Source organism: Neolamprologus multifasciatus, chromosome 7, assembly GCF_963576455.1.
Source record: "Neolamprologus multifasciatus chromosome 7, fNeoMul1.2, whole genome shotgun sequence".
NCBI lineage: Eukaryota > Metazoa > Chordata > Actinopteri > Cichliformes > Cichlidae > Neolamprologus > Neolamprologus multifasciatus.
This window is the reverse complement of record NC_140445.1, coordinates 64,831,448-64,850,335: the sequence shown is the minus strand read 5'-3', so window position 1 is coordinate 64,850,335 and position 18,888 is coordinate 64,831,448. Positions and strand designations below refer to the sequence as shown.

The following is an 18,888-nucleotide window of genomic DNA, read 5'->3' as shown; positions in this document are numbered from 1 at the left end:
AGCACACATACACACAACTTGTCAGCATTAATGGAGCGTGGAACCTTTTATGTACAATTACTGACTCAATAATGAGTGAATGTTTAACTCTTTAATAAACTGTGAAGACATTATTATGATCACATGTATTCTTTTAGTCACCTTAAGCAGGTCAAAGACATCAGCAGCATCCAGACGGTAATCACACAGCCGGTGCAGAAGTTCCACCTGAGTGCGAGGGGGTAAACTCTCAAAGGGCCCCTCTCGAAGTGGGTTGGGTTTCCCCTCTTCCAGCTCCCAGCGGTAGCTGATGATGTCGTCCAGGTAACTGCTAAACGCCTGGGGGCTAAACAGTAGAGCGGTCTTACTCATCATCTCTGCCTTTTCTGTGCCGTATCGATTTTTAGATGTCACTCGACTGGGTTAGCTACACCTCGAGTAAATTTGTCCTTTTACGCATCTTAATCATTAAAGATTATTAAATCAGAATTAAGTTAGCTGCATGTTAAAAATAACAATCCAACACAGGGCTTTACTTTTGTAGATTTCTATGAATGGCTAGATTCAACCGATTCAGTTGCAAATCGTGGTACTGTAAACCCAACGCAGCATGCTTCAGTACAAACCAGCATCGCTTTCTAGGAAACAGGCGAGGTTCATACTACCATACAGGCTGGAAAAAGAGAGGAGGTGGGGCTGGTTTTAAAAAGAAGAAGAAAAGGACTCGTTTCTTTGAAGGGGAGTTGTGTTGTATCTATGAGTGAAAACTGGTAAATAAATGTTGGTTCCGGTTCAGGTCTAGCCGATTAATCTGTACCGTTCAGTTCCAGCTCACATGAACAGAACAAGAGCTCGGGGCAAGGGTGAGCATCTATGGAACAGCACAGAGAAAGAGGGAGAGAAAAAAAATGGCTTATCTTGAAAGAGCAGCGTGCACTTTTCACACAGCTGCAGACTCGCCCCTCCTCACTACTACCCCATCTCTCTCTCCTCCTTTCTGTCCTTCGGTTTCTCCGACGTCCTCCCTCCCTTCTTTCCCCCGCTCCGGCAGAGCGTTTAACGCGTGCGGATGAAAAGGGCAGCTCTGTGAAAGGCCAGGGCTGAGCAGCCACCCCCAGGATGCCAGAGCCTGTCCAGTCCAATAAAGCAGGCTGTCCTCTTGTTACCGGCTGCCTGGCTGGAAAAACTGGATCACTCCTGCCTCTGTGCTTATCGCTTTACTGTACCACTATGCTACTCTATAACGATGGGTTAGATTAACAGGCGTATCGAAGGGGAAGCCCCATGGGAGGTAGAAAACATTTGCGGATTTGAATAACAGCCTCTGCTTCGCGTTCACTTTCTCCCACCGCTTGATAGAAAAGTTTCTGTGGCTATGCCGTTTTCGGATCCCCGCGGTAGTAAACATGATGTCACCGTACCACCTATCGCCACTTTCAGCGCTCCTTATGGTGACTAAGTTCTGACTCCTCAGTGAGTTATTGCGCTCGTGACTCAGACTTCCTATGAAGCTTCCTGGGTAGTATGACTAATTTGAAGAAGATGGAAAGACAAGTTTTATCTTGACACATTTAAGTAAAAATGGTAATTCTTTTCCATTGTGCCTCTGCTTCATTAAAAATAAAAAAAACACTAAATTTGAATTCCAACTTCCACCACTACTCAGACCTACAGTCACAGCTACGACGTAAATTTCCCACGTCACTTGGTGCAGTTTTAAGCAGCAGGAAGATGTGAATGTTCCTGCTTATATTCACCTATTTATTATCTTTCAGAACAAATGTAACTAAAAATATTAAACATACTATAAGAAAGCCAAACATCAGCCATCTACACACTGCCTCATTTAACACGTTCGATTATGTAAAAGTAGCTAAAGTTGGACATGGTCCTATACTCAAGACTCCATTAAAATTAAATGTTAATGTTCTTACCCTCATTGTTTAGTAGAGGTGGGAATCACCATACATCCCACGATACGATATTATTGCAATTTTTAAAAATATTTTGCGATATTCAGATTCTGTACATAAAGGTAAACTTTATCAATATTCATTTTCTCTAATATCAAAGTCTCACACTCAGTCTTTCTCTCATTTCAGTTTGATTGTTGACAAACTGAACGGTTTGTATTACAGTCTAGTCCAACTTAACTGAATCAACCATCTGGTACAATTATAGCTATTCTGAACTATGCAGTTTATGAAAACTATGCAGCCCCTTCAGCAACTGAAGAATTTGAAAGTAAATTAAAACAAAATATAATTTTACATTAAATAAAAAAGTTTTAAACTTAATTAAAATAAAACATGTCTGAAATTAAAATAAGTAAACTGTCATGTTTATTGCTGCCAAAAACAAGTGAAACACATTTGGACAGTGAAGGAATGTCAGGATTCTTGCTCAGAAAAAGGATCAACATGCTCTGAAGTCAGAGCACAAAAACCTTTTTTGTAACAAAATATCGATTTCTGCTGTCCCTGTATCCATACATTATTAGCAAACAAAACATCACCATGCTACACAGTATCCATTTTTTCCCCCACCCCTATTGCTTAGAAAACTGTAATAAGTTTTGCTTTATTTCTAAAATGTGAAAAGATTTAAGGGGACCTCCTTACTGTACTGGACAGCGATCTCAGCTCTGAAATGTGCACACCGCTATCTGCAACAAGTCAACTTGTTGCATTTTTATTATGTCCAAATAAACCCTGGGTTTCTATCATGAATTGAAGCTTTTTCTGTCGTCCCCTTCAGACACGCGTTTCTTGCCAAAAGTGACCTACGTCCCGATGCCGGCAGTGTTACGGATCCCACGTCTGAAAACGGCTTATGTGTTACAGGTGGTGTTACACAAGCAGACCTGATGTGACCTGACAGCTTTTGCTATATGCCAGGTTTCTTTTTCTATTCTTTACTTACGTGATGTCAGTGCGCTGGTAGCATCCCTGCAACAGACAGGCAACCAGATCCCCAAGGAAATCCAAGTCCTGTTCTGACAGGGCTTTCTCCAGCTCCTGGACACAGAGGACGCAGTCAATTAACATGTGAAGAAACTACAAGCACTTAGCAAGTTATAACTGTGCAAACATGCCGATTTGCGCAATAATGGAAGCAGAGAAATGCATCTCGCAAATGAATATCTAAAAAAAAAAAAAAGGCAAAAGTATTGTGACTGGGAAATAAACAGGTGGTTTTCTGTGTGTTTAGACTGTTGGCCACTATAAAGGAAGTATGTGATCAAAATGGAGAAGCTGCTGGGATGAGTGTAAGGTAAGCTGGCAGATTTAGGTGGGAGCTGTAACAGCTAGAGCTCGCATCCTGTCTCATTAAGGCGTCTTGGTTTGCTGGTGCTTGTTGGGCTGTAGCTGAGGTTCAAGTTCAGTCACGACCCCTCTCCTGCCTGGCATTGTGCTGTAGTCATTTAGGTTTTATGAAGCGGCAATAACCGGCAGAGCAAAATCTCAAAGATCTGAAAGCACCAAGAAAGGACAGCAGGCAGCAGAGACCGAGCGCTACAACACAGACGTGCCCCTTCTTCTCCTCTGCTGATCAACCAAGACACTGGACACCACACAGCTTCCCAGCATGCACAGCTCTCCTTGATCACACCCAAGGACTCTGAAGTTGAGCCAGAGGGAAGAGAAGGAAATGCAAATGAACAGTGTTCCATCAACCTAGTGTCCGTTTCATTTAAAAGCACCCTCCCACAGGATACAGAGCAAACTCTTCAAAGCTCATACAGACAGCTTGCAGCTAACCACTCCCACCCCTAATAACCATTGCTTTCACACCAACAACTTCTGCTGTTGGTGTCACTCTTGCCTCTCTTTCACAAGTACTTCTGCACCTGAAGTACTTGTGAAAGTCCTATAAATGCTGATCGGTTCTCTCAGCTTTAACCAGGGAAAAGAAATGACGCATCAATTACTTAAGGTCCTTAAAGGTCAGCGTACAGACCTCTTTGCTGTGGAAATGACAGAAGCCGGTACACAACAAGTTAGCACAATGAAAGAACAAAAAGAAGAGAGCCAAAAACAAGGTTGTGAAAGAAGTTGAAAAACAGGATAAGATCAACGTTTCTGCTCGAGGTTAGGAACGTAAAGAGCATAAGGGAAAAACGAAAGAAAAAATGCAAACCAGGAGGGCGAGTTTCATAAGAGCGGATAAGAATCACGTCTCATGATTGAGAAGAACAGCTCATTATGTTTACAAGCGCACTGAGGCTATTTTAAAAGCCTAAAGATCGACACGGTCACAGTGACCACAGTCAGACTGTAATGGATTTTAGGTGCACGGCTTAAACTGTAGGCTTTACGAGTGTGTGACTGCCAGGAGCAAATCAAAGTCTATTTTAAGTTCTGAAGTAGCCAGACATGTAAGATTTACCGACCGCAACTTTTGCCTCGTTGTGGTTAAAAACAAGCCACGATTTCGTGTCAAGGCCAGGGCATACCAATAATTGGGTGATCATTGCCAACCGTTTTAAATACTACAGAATTGCATTTGTATTTCTACAGCATTTTTGACAAGTTGAATAAATCTCCTGGTTCTGCAGCACATGCTACAAGACCAGTGATAGACAAGCTCTCACAGTAATGTAAGCAAGACTGCATTTACGGACATTATTTTGCCACTTTGCTTCGAGTCGTGAAAATCCGTTTGGAATACCGTCCTAAACGGCAGTATTGTGTGCTGTATATCAAGTATAAATAAGGTAGACCGAGGTTTAACAATAGAGACTCCTTAAAGTTCTTAACGTGTGCTCAGGCTAGCTCACTCGTCATGGTGTGGTCACATATGCAGAAGAGCTCTTTCGTAGCCGCGAGCTAACTCTGGATACAAAGACACGCGTGGGCGTTTTTGTCTGTAAGCGCATGTGCATAGGATGCAGTGAGATCCTGTGTCATGCTCCCTTCCACTTCCAGGTCCCCTGTCAGGCAGCCTCTGGGCCAAAGTGAGCACATCCATCAGAGACAAACTGCACTTTGATCACACTTTGAAAAAAGCCGGGGCCAAGGCTGGGGAAAGAGTTCAGAGTCGAGTACAGAACAGCAAGTGGAGGGCTCGCTGCAGCCCACTGGATGAACAACTCTTCCCTAACTTTGAAGTGCCACACAGTCAGTCAGATGACAAAGGGAGGGGAAATTACTGGGGTCTATTTGCTCTTTCTTCTCTCACCCATCCATTGGCCAATCCCTCTGTGGCCTGTTGCTAACAAACAGTTAGCACGATAAAGGACTGCAAGGGACACCGCTGCAGCTGGAAGCGTCCTGTGGGAACCTTTTGCCTCGATAAGCACACGCACACACGCAACGCAGCACCCAAACTAACTCGCTGCACTGACACTACAGACAACAGGCAAAAACACACCAATGAAAATTCATTCAAACATGTACTTTGACTGCCTAACATTAATGATCAATGGGGCTGAACGATAAAAAAGCTGAATAATTGATAAGATAATTTGGCTATAATTTGCATAAATCAAGGTGAGCTGTCAGATTTATCGGCAAGATACTGCTGTGAAAAACCGGCTATTCATTTCAGATACTGGGACAAAGATCGGAGGGTGAGTCAAGGTTTAGTCAAAAGGTGTGTGTCATCACTTCACTCCCTCTGTAGGCCTGGCTTGCAATCAGCAATTCGCCCTGAAGGTATTTGCCACTTCTTTCACCAGACTCCCCTGCTGTTTCTCTCTCTGCTCCTCTCACTGGCTTAACCTCTTATTCCTCTCTTTCACACCATTTTCCTCCCCCTGCCCTGCTGCCCAGTGTCTACGAGGGCCTCTGAGGCATTCTATTATTCCCCTGACAACACCCTTGCTCCACTCTCCACCCCACATTTTCCTTTCTCCATCTTCCTTATCTGTCCTCTCCCTCCGCACATTATCCACACCCAAACCAGTTGTTGGCGTCGCTGGAGCTGAGGGCAGAAAAGCAAAGTAGAACTCAACTGGCAGGTATTCTCCGCACTACGTTATCAGTGAGATGGACCGGCCACGTCCACTAAAACAACTTAAACTGTTTGGGTCACTGCTTCGTCTATTCAGAGCAGCAGACAAGTGCGAAAAGTAACACCCGTGGTGACAATGTGGCTAACCACTTGTTCTTTTCAAAAGGCCCAATCACACCTAATGAGTCTTCATTAACATTTGCAGAATAAAATGCCTACATTCTCTTATTTCTGTTAGCCCAGTTAACACTATTACTTCTGAATCTCATTTTTATATTCATGTACAAATTATTGTGTCTAAAAAGGTTCCAGTTACTACTCACAGCATGCCTGCCAAGATACGACTAAAGTCAGAACACCAGCAAAGCTCACAGATACAAACAAATGATTGTTTATTCTTCTTCTGTCAAAAAGAAATTAAATTTTGCTGCCTTATTGAAACTTCTAAACTTATTATTCCATCATTTACACCAAGCTAAATTACTGCATTTTAATCAGACTGACTATAAAAATAGATTAATGATTGTATGTTTTGGCTCTAAGTATCTAACTATTTACAAATGTCCATTCATCTGTAATAAGAACTTTCAGAATCTTTGTCCACCTCATGCAGATAACGGTAAAAAGGTATCTTTTTTATGCTTATGGCCAAGTAAGACAAATTTTGGAAAAAGAAGTGGCAATATAGACATCTCAGGGGGAAGATTATTAAAGCTTCACCCATTTAACTGCCAAAATACCCCAGAATTTACAGTCACTTCATTTATAAAACCTACTAATACTTGCAATGTCTTTAACAATATGATTTATACAGGTAACTCCTTATTCAAGAAGAAACAACGACAATAATGTGCTGTATCTGACTATATCCGACTGTATCTGCCTGAGTCAACAAGTTTCAATCATTTCTTAATTTCCTCCTCCTCCAAACTTTGTCTAAACATAGACCACAGGCCTGGTTTGGTAACCACGCATCTGTATTAGGGCTGGACTTTATACAAATGCCTCCTAGAGACGGTAAAAATAAACACTAAATTTGCAAAACACAAAAGATAAGCAGACATGGACAAACCAGGACAAAGCTCGATTAAGACTTCTGCAGGAAATAACTCCTGTGCTTACACCTCAATCTTCCACGCCACTCAAGTCGTGGTGGTATGAGTCGCCCCAACATCTCGGGAGGTGCACATCGTGCTACATAGAAGGTTGTAGCATAGGATTAAAATGGGATTCTGGTTATGGTGCAAGTTACAACGTAGCAGCATCATTTTCATGTTAGAAGTTAAATCTCACCCCATCTCTCCAGCTAGTACTAGATGTAGACTGATACTCTCCCAGCTGTATTTAGTACTAAAGGAGGCAGACACGTTCTATCCAGTCACAGCTGTCTCATAAGAGTGGGTCCATCATGGACTGACTGTGTATTCAATAAACCTGCATTATGTGCGGGCACATCTGCTGTTATAAGGGTTACAATGATACCACTGGGACAAAACAGTCTGACTCTTTGATATGAGAATCAAAGTAAATGTTATGAGACATGAATCAACCTGACTTTCTGACAGAAACACTATCAAGGCTAAAAGCAGCCAACAGATTTCAATGCAAAGCAGAAAAGCTGCATATCCAGATACAAGTGAAATGTGCTTTTGTCAGTGGATGCTAACGGACCAATCACGTGCCCCAATCCGTATCTGCACAGAGAGAAAACCTCAGATAAAATGTGTGCATGTGTGTCTCTGGCCAGTACAACCTGTAGAGTACGTGAAAAAGAAGGTTTAGATAAGACGCATTTTGTATCAGCGGCTCCAAGGTTAAAGCAGATCCTCAAAGCCTTTAATATCTGGAGGTTGGCCTCTCTGGCTACCCTCACAGCAGACACTTTCCATGCCACTGCCGTTAACAGCTCCTCCGGGGTCTATATCACCAACAGTTGGAGGACGTGTGCATGGCTAGCTGGAGGGGGAAGGGACGTCTGTTTGTTGTGTAAAGGCTCCTCTCTTCCTCTCCTATACTTCTTTCTTCATTTCTTCCTCCACCACCCCCCTCCCACTTTCAGCTTACACATGGCTCCTCCAGGAGCCATCATCTGACAACACCCTCCACCCCCGCACGCAACCACCTCCTGCCACATGACAAACATGAACACATAGCCGTAACACCACAGGAAAACGCCCTCACATCCTCAGGATGTACGGTTCATCTGATCAGAGGAAAGCATCAACAACTTTTTGTTGGTGATAAATGCATTTGACTGATTCATCAAAACAAGAACTTCTAAAAATATATATGTATATAATACAAAAATAGTGAAAAAGTAATGCGCTTTACACAAGATTCACACAAGGCATTCCTACAAGATTTAGATTTCTTCATGGACAAAAAGGAAAACAAACAAAAAAAACCCACAAAAAATTGTTCCATGAAAATTAAACAACTCTTAGAATAGAGACAAAAACAAACATGATACACTAGCAGCTTTTAGGTCATTTTAAACATTCTGCTAGGTTTTATTTTAGTATCAGTGTCATGGCCAGGTGGGACAGGTGGCTTGGCTACAGAGTAGGAGACCGTGGGAAGGGAGGAGAGGGATGGGCATTGCACAGATCTTTCCTCAGTTGAGCTCTCTCAGACAGACGGGAACCTTTTACACAAACTACCTCTCCGAGTATGTGGGAGAGGATCATTAAGCACAGGAGAAGGGGAGGCCACCCAGTACAGCGTCTTGTGTGTTCACTGCCAGCTTTAAGGACACCACAGCATCAACTTTCTCATATAAAACTGAGCTTCCTGCTTCAGCTGACATCCCAGTAGAATCATATATACACAGGCACATATAGAAAACAGATGGTTCAAACACACACACACACAAATAAAATAAAAATCTCACATGTGTAGGGAGCCTAAAAAGATTATGTGAAATATGCGCTGCTAATTCGCATAAATGTCAATTATGTGAATTAAAGATCAACTTTGGATCAATTCGTTTTACTTAAGGAGATGTACATCTTTCTAAATATAATCTGGGCATGTTTTAAGGTGGGATGGCTGCTGAGTGTAGCACTGCCTTTAAATGGAACATTTCACAGGATAAGATGCGACACAGCGCAGGGTCTTCTAGCTCTTACAGTTACGCCAAGGTCCCGACTTTCACAAACAGCGATGCAAAAGCTCCCAGGGCCGTGTTCAAACCAACATTAGCCCCTGTGTGAAGGAACCCACCCCCCTAATTCATTTGAATGCTCTGTCGAGGCATCAGAATTGCTGGGGGGGAAACAGCGGGCCTTCCAGTAAACACGTTGAACCAGGCCACGCTTTTGCTGTTACAAAATGAAACATCCACCAGTAACTTGCTGGACCGGTTATTCAAATAAAGTCTAACCCTACCCCTCTTCTTTGTGCCAGCACAGCTCTAAAATACTTCCACTCCAACTATTGGAGCAATATTATGTAGATACGTAGGATATCTTCTGAATTTGTTTTGCAGCTTGATACACTAGTGTACCAGGGATCCTTTAACTCTCATACCAATACTAGTTTCATGTTTCCTAGCCACCTCTTAAACAATTGCCAACATTACTGCATTGCTAAAATCTGTTGACACAAACATTCTCAAAACTGCCTGTGTGGTTTTTCTACTACGGCAGCTGACTCCAGGATGTCATTGTGTCATTTTCTCACACAAACACACTCTCACACCTGATGAAAGCCACGCTGTCTGTAAAAACTGCCTCTAGGTCGTCTCCTTATCTCCTGACTTGAGTAACACCATCTCACTGGATGAGAACTTCTTATCGTGTTGTTTCTTCGACACTTCTGATGTCTGCTTCGCAACCGGCTGCAAAGACGCCGAGTGAAAATGCAAACTGAAGGGATGCTGTCCTCGACTAGAGACAGAGGGAGGGAACCATGGGGAGCTGCAACAATGGAACTGCGAGGAAAAAACAGTATATGTGCCCTTCTACCTCCCCCTCTGTGCACATAGTCCCCATGTGAAACCATCTGATGCATGTACTGCTGCTCTCACTTGTCAATCACAACTGGGGGAGGGGCAGCAGACTATTACAAAGCCCCCCCACACACACTGCATGGAAGAGAGGGCATTAAAAAGACATGCAAAAAGCTTCTTGATGTCACAGCAGCAGTTGCCGAGTGTGAAAACTCTTTAAGGGGTTACGATCTAGAAAGGAAGTTATCAGAGGCCGGCGTCTGCAAGGCAATAAGCGAGGTTGAGCTGGGATGTTTCTGTGGGTGGGACAGTAGCAAAGAAAGGCAATGGGATGCCAGGGATGACTGATCAGTATAGCTGTGGGAAGAGAATGGATCATTGTTAATGTGTGCAGGGATCCAATCTCCTGCCAGGAAATGAGCAAAGAGGTAAAGCAGCCCAAGGTTGAAGGTAAACGTCAGGGATTCCCATCCCATTTGCTAGTAATGTCCTGCCATCTTCACAACAGCCATACTTGGCCCTCACATCACAACCTCTAACAGAGGCCAGGCCGGTATTATCCTAAATGGCTGCTATCTGCAGTTATAATGCAGGACAAGTGGGGAGCAGGAGAGTCTCACTCTGAAGTTGGGCCACGATGGAGCAACACTTAAGCCTTGATCCTACTCCCCCTGTTAATCCATTTGCTTTCTAGACAACAGAAACAAGGGCATGCTCACAGACAGCCTGCTCTCACTTATTTACCAGATCTAATGGGACGAAATCTTTTATAGTCATACAGGAGGCTATTACAAAAAACAGAAGCCCCCCTTCCCTCAGAAAGGCTACAGCAGCAGCGACAAGCACCCAGAGAAGAGCCCTCTGGGGGGAAGGGAGAGAAAGAACCACCATCTGGGGTTTAGTCATGGTGATGCCAGGGGTTCGTGCACAGTGACAGGCAAGGCAGACTGGGCCTCCAAAAACGAATAACACAGAGGAACTGTTGTTACGTACAAGGTAAGAGGACATGTGGCAGTTAATTATATTAAAATGTGTATAATTCATGATTTACATAAAAATCAAACAAAAGAGGGTTTTTTCAGTTCTTTAAATTAGGACTGAAGTTGGGTGTCAGTGTATTAGGAAACATAAGATGTCACCAACTCCATGAAATGTTGACAGTGAGACCGTTTCGAAACAGGATTGGGGCAATGGGCAGCAGGAGGAACTGTAAACATTTCTCATTTCAACACTGAATATGTTGATCCAATCTTTTCAGGGGGACGTTGACTGTATTGCAAGAATAATTTTTCCATTGTTGTCCAAAACGTGAGCAGCGTGTCATGGTGGCAACTGTCTACGCCAAGCCCTTGAGGATGTTTGTTTTTTTTGTGTTTGTTTTATGGTTGCTGAGAATGGACAAATATTTAACTTTGTACAAAGCGCTGCACTTGTCGCGGTTATTTTTTAGCCAGGTGCCCACAACATTATAAAAACTGTGCAAAATATAATCTAAACATAATTACACACAAGAAACAAACAAACTCAGCAGAGATATGTGTCGTTTCCCTGCATGTATTCTAATGTGGTTTGATAATGACATCAGCAGGTGCTCATGACATCATATATTTAAAGGGAAATTTATCAGAGAGATCAAAACGTCAGATATTGCCATTATAAAATGCACTTCCCTCCTAGAAGGTGGCGGTGTTCAAAAGCACTTTTATTAGTATGACCTCCCTTATGCTGTCAACTAGGAGAAAAAGAAAAACAACTTCCGATGTACAGGCCTTTAAGGAGCTACACAGCACTTCCAGAACTCTCAACAGAAATCAACAGTGAATCGTGTAATGCCAGTGGCAGCTGTAGTTCTGGCCCTGCCCTGAAAGAACCAATCATTAGCTGAATCAGGAAGCATATAAGTTAACAGTGTTGCTCCACCGATGAAAGCTTACAGTTAGTTAGAACTTTTTGGCTAACCGTATCCGTTATGCAATTTAGCATACTATTTGAAATGACAAATCAGCACTCTCGATTGAACAAGAAATGGAGCTGCAATGCTGTGACACTTTTGAGTATTTGTGGTAGATGTATAACATGAAGTCATTATATTCCAGGTTTGAAACTGCAGATACTCTCGTATATTGCTGGCACACAAAAACTGCATTTGAGGTGTTACAAAGATGGCTATGAAGTGGGAATAAGTTTGGTTTCAGTCACTATTAGAGTGGTTCCACTCTCTGCCATGTGTATTTTGCCCTGTTTCAGGATTTTGCTGATATCTGTGAGTCCTTAAATTGATGATATATGATTATTATTTCTTATATTGATACAATGATTGGCATAGGAGGAATCAATGACACTGAAGGGACCAATCACAGTAGCTGTAGGCTGCACTGATGCGATGCATTGTTACATTTCAAGGGAGGTGCACGTCAGGGTACAACGTAGGGTTTCAAGTGGGATGCAGTTGTAATATAACTACGCAGTAGCTGAAGCATAAATCCCCAGTGAGGCTTTTACTATTGTTTGGAAATATTGCCCCTAAAGATAAAAGTAATATTCAGTGCCTCAGATGCTGTTAGCGCACAGGGACTATTGTTTGTGATCTTACAATAAACCAACAGCTGCACAACCATCTCAAGTGATAAATTGAGACGAGCAGAAAAGCTTCACAGCTTTTTCACCACAGTAGCGATGAAATATTTGAGTTTTGCAAATTTCTGAAGTGACAATACAATTTTTACTGAAAAGTAAAACAACACTACCACCGAGTGATCCACACTACTAAAAAGCTGCACTCGCTGCCCATACTGCTCATTCTTCTTTAACCATGTCAAATAGGATCTGTAGTGTACAGACGTGCAGCAAAAGAGATTGGCTACCCTAACTAGACGTGTTTTTGTTGTTTGAGATGAAAAGGGATTGCAGAGGAGCTCTTATCATAGTGTGGGATATTGAAACTGCATAAAAACATCTCAAGACTTATTGTTAGATTTGTCAACCCACTCCTGGGCAATCTCGTTTTCCTCTTATTACTCATCAAAGAAAAAGTACATGAAAGACTCTCGTTTAAGTTGTTTTCACACCAGCTATTAACTACGATGAAATACAAAATCTCTAAATCTACATCTCAGTTAGAAGACGACAAGCAGCTAATGAAGACACATGGAACAAATGCATGATGATGTGCCAAACAGGCTGCCAGCAGAGCACCGACTTACATGAAGCCAGGGACAGAGGTCCTTGGCATGAAGGGCACATCATTGAGGACTGAGCAACAGAAGACTACACTGTGTGCTGGCTGTGGGATTTCAGGAATCGTTTACCAGATAAACAGCCAAGGAACCTTTCACAAGCCGCAACACAAAAAGGCATGAAAAGAAGAAGGCTACTCGTACTAAAACACAAGTTGCTTCCTCACCTCTAAGACTCTTCTCCAGTGTATTCTCCATCTCTCATCCACACATGCACTGCTTTCCCGGTTTTCTGCCTGTAGTCTCGAGGAAAGTGGAAACCAGTGACAGTGAAGTGTATCAGTGCTGGAACAATGTGCAAGGGGCCGTTCTGTAAGGCTAGCCAAGGAGACTGGGAGTGCTCCATTATCACTGACCAGCACCATAGAAAGAATAGAGCTGCCACAACAGTGAACTGGATCACAGAGTTTGTCAATATCCATTTTGGTGGTAGTCTCATATTGCTTTAACACTGTGGTCTCACATGTGGCAGCCTTAACAAAAGTATCCATTATGAGAAAAAGAAACAGGTGTTTGTGGAGGAGGCGGGATTTGCGGCCTGTCTGATCACTACAGTGGATAGAGTTGGAAATCCACTCTTTTTGATGTTATATTCACACGCTGTTTTCCATACTCAAAGTGACTTCGGATGAGATGTGAGTAACAAAGTGAACTCATGTTTTTAATTCTCCTTCCTGAACTTTCTGCGATGCCTTTCATATTCGCAAACCAACTCAGCTCTAATAATCTGCCAGAAAATCAGGGTAAGGCCGACAATGTGCTACAGACACCCACGTTTTTGCTAGAAATTCTCAGATTCATCGGTGATTTGTATGGAACTCCACTGTAAAGTGCATGTTTTTCAAGCTGTTTTCAGAGCTGCTTGAGGTCCTCTGCAGCATCAACACTGACCACTGCTCTCTAGAGGATGGCAAAAATGGACACTGGTCAATAACAGCCAATTAAACATGCCATCTCCACAAGAGAAGACAGAAGGAATGCCAACCTTAAATCACTCACTGGGCCCCACTCTGTCATGACCAATGACAGCCACTTCTGGACCCTACCCTGCCCCCTATTCCCCCCTTAATTCAACCTGTACAAGCTAACTGATATTAGCCAATAAATCGTTTTCAGTCACCTCCCCTGATGAAGCACCTCTTGGAAGACAAAAGAAAATGAACCTCAAGTCAAAGGAATTAATCGGAGGCCAAAATTATCCTGATTATTAAATGTGGCGCAAAATGCCTCGTTGATTTTTACTAACGTTGACTATACAAGTTTAAAACAAACAAGAAAAAGCAAAGGTAAATGACAGTGAGCCTAAACTGCTGCATTCATGGGAGTGCCCAGGCCAGCTTGTCTTGTTGCTGCTATGTGGCATTAAAGCAAAACAAACACATCAGCCAAACAGTTTCTTCTTCTTTCTACATTGCAAAGTCCTCAGAAAGTAAACATGCTGGATCCAAATGTCCAGACTCAAAGCCAGGGTGAATATTTGCAAACCCACAGTAACAAAACAGCATAAATCAGCCTGACAGAGGGCTGTGTCAGCTGATTGCTCATTATCATAATATCCAAAGTGCAGGGATTTGCAAGGAGTCTTCCGGTTGGTATCTGCACTGTAAAAGATTATTTGAATGTTGTGGTCTGAACTGCTTATTTTTTACAACTTATTAACTCTGGGGCCTGGCCGTTCACATGCGCTTACCTCTGTGCACACAGCAAGGTGTACACAGAGCAAAGCTCCAAAGACTGAACACTTGTTGCAAAGATAAGAGGTGGTGTATTTTTTTTACCAAAAAGACAAGTTGCAAGCGTCTGAAGTGCGTCGAATATTCGAGATATTGTAAAATTATTTTTGAAAGCTCACCATCTTGGTCAGCTACTATAACAGCACAAGAAACTCTTTCATTTCAGTACGTGCAAATACTAAACATCACCTAACCCAACGAGAGCATTTGCAGTAATAAAGATTTAAATGAAGAGCATAAATTTACCTGGCAAATTTTTTGAATGGACGCGATTTACGCATTACTTTGAATATAAGTGTAATGAAAGCCCCAATAAAACACAAGCAGCCAGATCACAAGACACACGCCGCCTGATTCATTTAACTCACAAATAAACTACAGATAAAAGAAAAAAATATTCACTTCAAGGAAAAAAAGTCTTTTGTATATCTTGTTTTGGGCACAAAGTCAGCAAATGTTAAAAAAAATGTTTTGACAGGTGATTCTATATATGGAATCATCTCCTACGGATCAGTGAAATATAAGGTAATACCCATAATATTTCAAAATAACTGCACAAATCAGTGCCTAGGTAGATGCATTTCAAGATGGCTGCAAAGTGGGAAAGCCTGCTACCAGAGGGATTTTGACAACATTTGACAATGTGGGCTCTACTTGCATTTTCCCCACCTAAAACGGTTTCTTTTGAAGTTTTGGTGGGAGGGGGGTATTACCACTGTTGCTAATGTTGCTCATTTCCCCTTGAAAGACACGTACTTTCCACTAGCTTTCAATAAAAGTTATAAGCTTAAGTAACTACTTAGCTCTTATTGTAAATTCCCCAGTGGATCATTATAACGAGAACCAAAAGAGTTGTGACCTTGGACACTTCTGTGCCCAATTAAGATGTCAAAGTGTAAGACTACTACATCAATCTCAATATTTCCCCGAGATCCGGCTGAGTAATGGAGCCAAACACGTGATCTGCTTAAGTTATTCTTTTAAAACAGGAATACATCATTGAAACATTACTTTGAAATCAAGCCCATCGGGCCTTTAAGGAGATCAACTTTCATGTAAACTAGGCGCGATGCTAGTCCCCCATCTGGCTGCCACTTCGTTCAACAACAAAGACGATGTCTACGTGATTCTCCCGAAGGGGGTGGGGATGACTGAGTGATGGAGACTGTTGATGCGCGATGTTGACCTCGCCGGTTTCCTTAAAGTGCAATTACTGCTCGACTAATTAAACAATCTCCATGATCTATGTCGTAAATGTTGCACATGTTAGGCGTCGTGAACTACGCTTTCCTATCGACTAGGAACACATTTCAAGGAAAAAGGGGGGGTGGGAGGCCAAATCGAGTGATGAAGTTGAATTATGTAATCACAGTGTAATAAATATAGTTTATTCTGCGACAGAACAGTTAGTAGGTGGACTATTTACTCCACTAACTTGCCCTAGACAATTAATAACCTTAGAAAATCGTTAAACCCCTCGCTTCTTGCAACAAAACAGGACTTGGGCGAGCAAACAATGACTGAACAGCATCTGCGTCCCCTGGCTACACAAGCCAGATGGCCTCCAAGACAATAAACTCAAACCTCACACCATGAACTTAACTTTATCTGACAGAAAAGGGAAACCAAAACACAGCGGCGCCGTACAGTTACTTAGCTCTTTCACTCACAATAAAATAAAATATTCACACAAGTAAAACCAACATAATTCTAATTGGCTGAAATATCCCCGTCACGTATCCTTGACCACTTTTCTAACTATATTTCCTAATCTTCCCGACCGTTCCTTAGTACCTTTAATTTAATTTAAATGACCTGAGGCACGGTTGCTCTGCAACATAAACACGGGCCTCGGGCCAAATAAAAACAAACGAGAGGCACATGGTTCAAGAGGACGTCTATCTAAAGTTTATCGAACATCTGAGCATCCTTGGATATAGACAAACACGTACAAGCCACTGTAAATACTGGACCACAAGCCGTGTCGTCAATGCTATACTCCGCTTAAAGTTCAACTTTGAAGAACAACGGCAACGGGCAAAGCGAATACAGCTAGCTTGAGCTCTGCTAACGAGCTCGCTGGCTCGTTACTTTAACAGGATTGCCTCAGTGTGAGAAGTTCAGAGAACATGCTAAGCTGGTTACCCAAATACTAAGTTACACAAAGTGCGCTCGCACCAGCCCGTACGCAAAAAAGCTGACACAAACAACTTCTCATTTCCGCAATGAAACCCATTGGTGATACTACCAGCAATCACAATTCTTGTTTACCTCTATTTCAAAGTCTGGAAGGTTGAATGCTGTCCTGAACAGCGAGCAGAAGTGGGCTATGGCGGGGACTTCCCACCAAGACTGGATCTCTTCCACAGAAACGGTACATCCCTGGGACATTTTCGGGCTGAAGAAATTCTGTAACGTTTATTTCTCACATCAGAAAGTAGATTCTTCCGCGACGTATAGTGCCTCCGTAACATTAAAAACATGAAAAAAGTTGGTGTCGCCGTCCTGTTGGGACAGTTGCCATTGCGACCCGGAGAGCGCTACAATCTGTTTCAATCAGAGTCTCACCGGAGCTGAACAGATGGGAAGGGCGATACCACTGCAAGACGAATAGGGGGGTCCGACTACTTAGGTCGATATGTTAAACTTTCTGTGAACATAAGTAGTAGCTACAGTGGCGAGCATATTTGCCTCTTTTGATAATAGCCTGTAACTGTTAAACCTCTTTTCAATTGTGTTTGACTGTTCGGTTTAATAGTAATCTCCCACAGTAAATAGTCCCCAACGGATTGATAATGGCCTCGCCGTTTAAAGGGAACCATTGTAAATGGTGAATAACTGAAAACTAAAACATTAAAACCAGGTATGGCCCTACAGCTTAAGTTTGTTTATGTAATGTCTTGCTGTAGGTTTTAATTGAGTCCGTCGATATTACTTTAGGTAAAAATACCTGACTGTGAAACCTTTTTTTTCGCTATTGTGAAACGAACACCCCTTTCACTTACAGCAGTCCGAAACTGTCGTTCAGTTTATTACTCAAGCACAAGTTTCAGGTACATCGAGATTTTGTAAACACTTTAAGGGAAGTTTACTACACAAGGACTCCCTCTATCGTAATATTAGAGAAGTGCATGCTATGGCACCGCGGAGGCGCTGAGCGCACTCAGAGCAAGTTCATTTTATTCTGATGTCTAGTGTTTATTTTTTGAGTGTGTTTTACTTTTATTTTTGCAAGACCATTTGATGCGTAAAGCATGCGAAGGAAACCAGCATAAATTTTCAGGCACGTACACTAAACTGCGAGATTTAACATAGTGGTCCCGTGTGCAGGCCCACTCTTTGGTCTGAAGGTGGTGCAAGAGGAAAGCTCCTGAATTTAAAAATGGGGAACATATATACAGACTTTACATGAACGTAAATGTATGGCACATAATACATCACACTTTCTATTCTATAATGCGTGCACTAATTAAATGCAATAGCAAGCATTTTCCATAAACAGTGGCAGTGGACAGTAATTTAAATATCCTTACCTAAATATCTCCCCACTGGCCTACCAGTTTAAGTTCAAGCCCCTAAAGCCCATCTTCTTTTTCTAAAGACAATCAGTGTGGTGCCAGTCTTTGCAATGAACAACTGACATATACTGAAGTTTACAAAAGTTTTTCATGCTAACATAATACCTAAAGAAGCATTGTAGTAAAGTAAATCTCCAAAAGTTGATTCTGTTCATCTGGACGTAGTGTTTTGTGGGAGAAACGTTTGAATCGAGGAGGGGGCCTAAGGGTACATCTTTCGCCATCTTACAATGCTGTGATTGCAGCCATTCCCCAACTCTCTGTGAATGGTACTCATGGCCATTGATCAGTGGGCTTTGGTCAGTGGTTGTTGATCAGTGGTCATGAGAATTTGCATAATTATGATTAAGGAACTGACCTCCTAGCCCATTGTTCCTTCAGTGGGCTGGTTTCAGTCATTATGCAAATGTACTGTTTATAAGATTGAAACCTGCAGTCAGCTGAGACTGAAGACGTCA

General features: G+C 42.3%; 1 protein-coding gene across 1 annotated transcript in view; it reads right to left on the bottom strand.

The window, feature by feature from the left end:
* Nucleotides 1-17,453, bottom strand: part of cecr2 (CECR2 histone acetyl-lysine reader) — a 35,209-nt gene extending 17,756 nt beyond the window's left edge. Inside the window, exons 1-3 of the mRNA XM_085166908.1 lie at nt 17,124-17,453; nt 2,902-2,996; nt 142-325 (exon numbers count right to left, since the gene is read on the bottom strand). Of these exons, the coding sequence (XP_085023034.1) occupies nt 142-325; nt 2,902-2,996; nt 17,124-17,243 (399 nt within the window). The 5' untranslated portion in view covers nt 17,244-17,453. The remainder of the gene's footprint in view (nt 1-141; nt 326-2,901; nt 2,997-17,123) is intronic.
* Nucleotides 17,454-18,888: the final 1,435 nt, after the last annotated feature.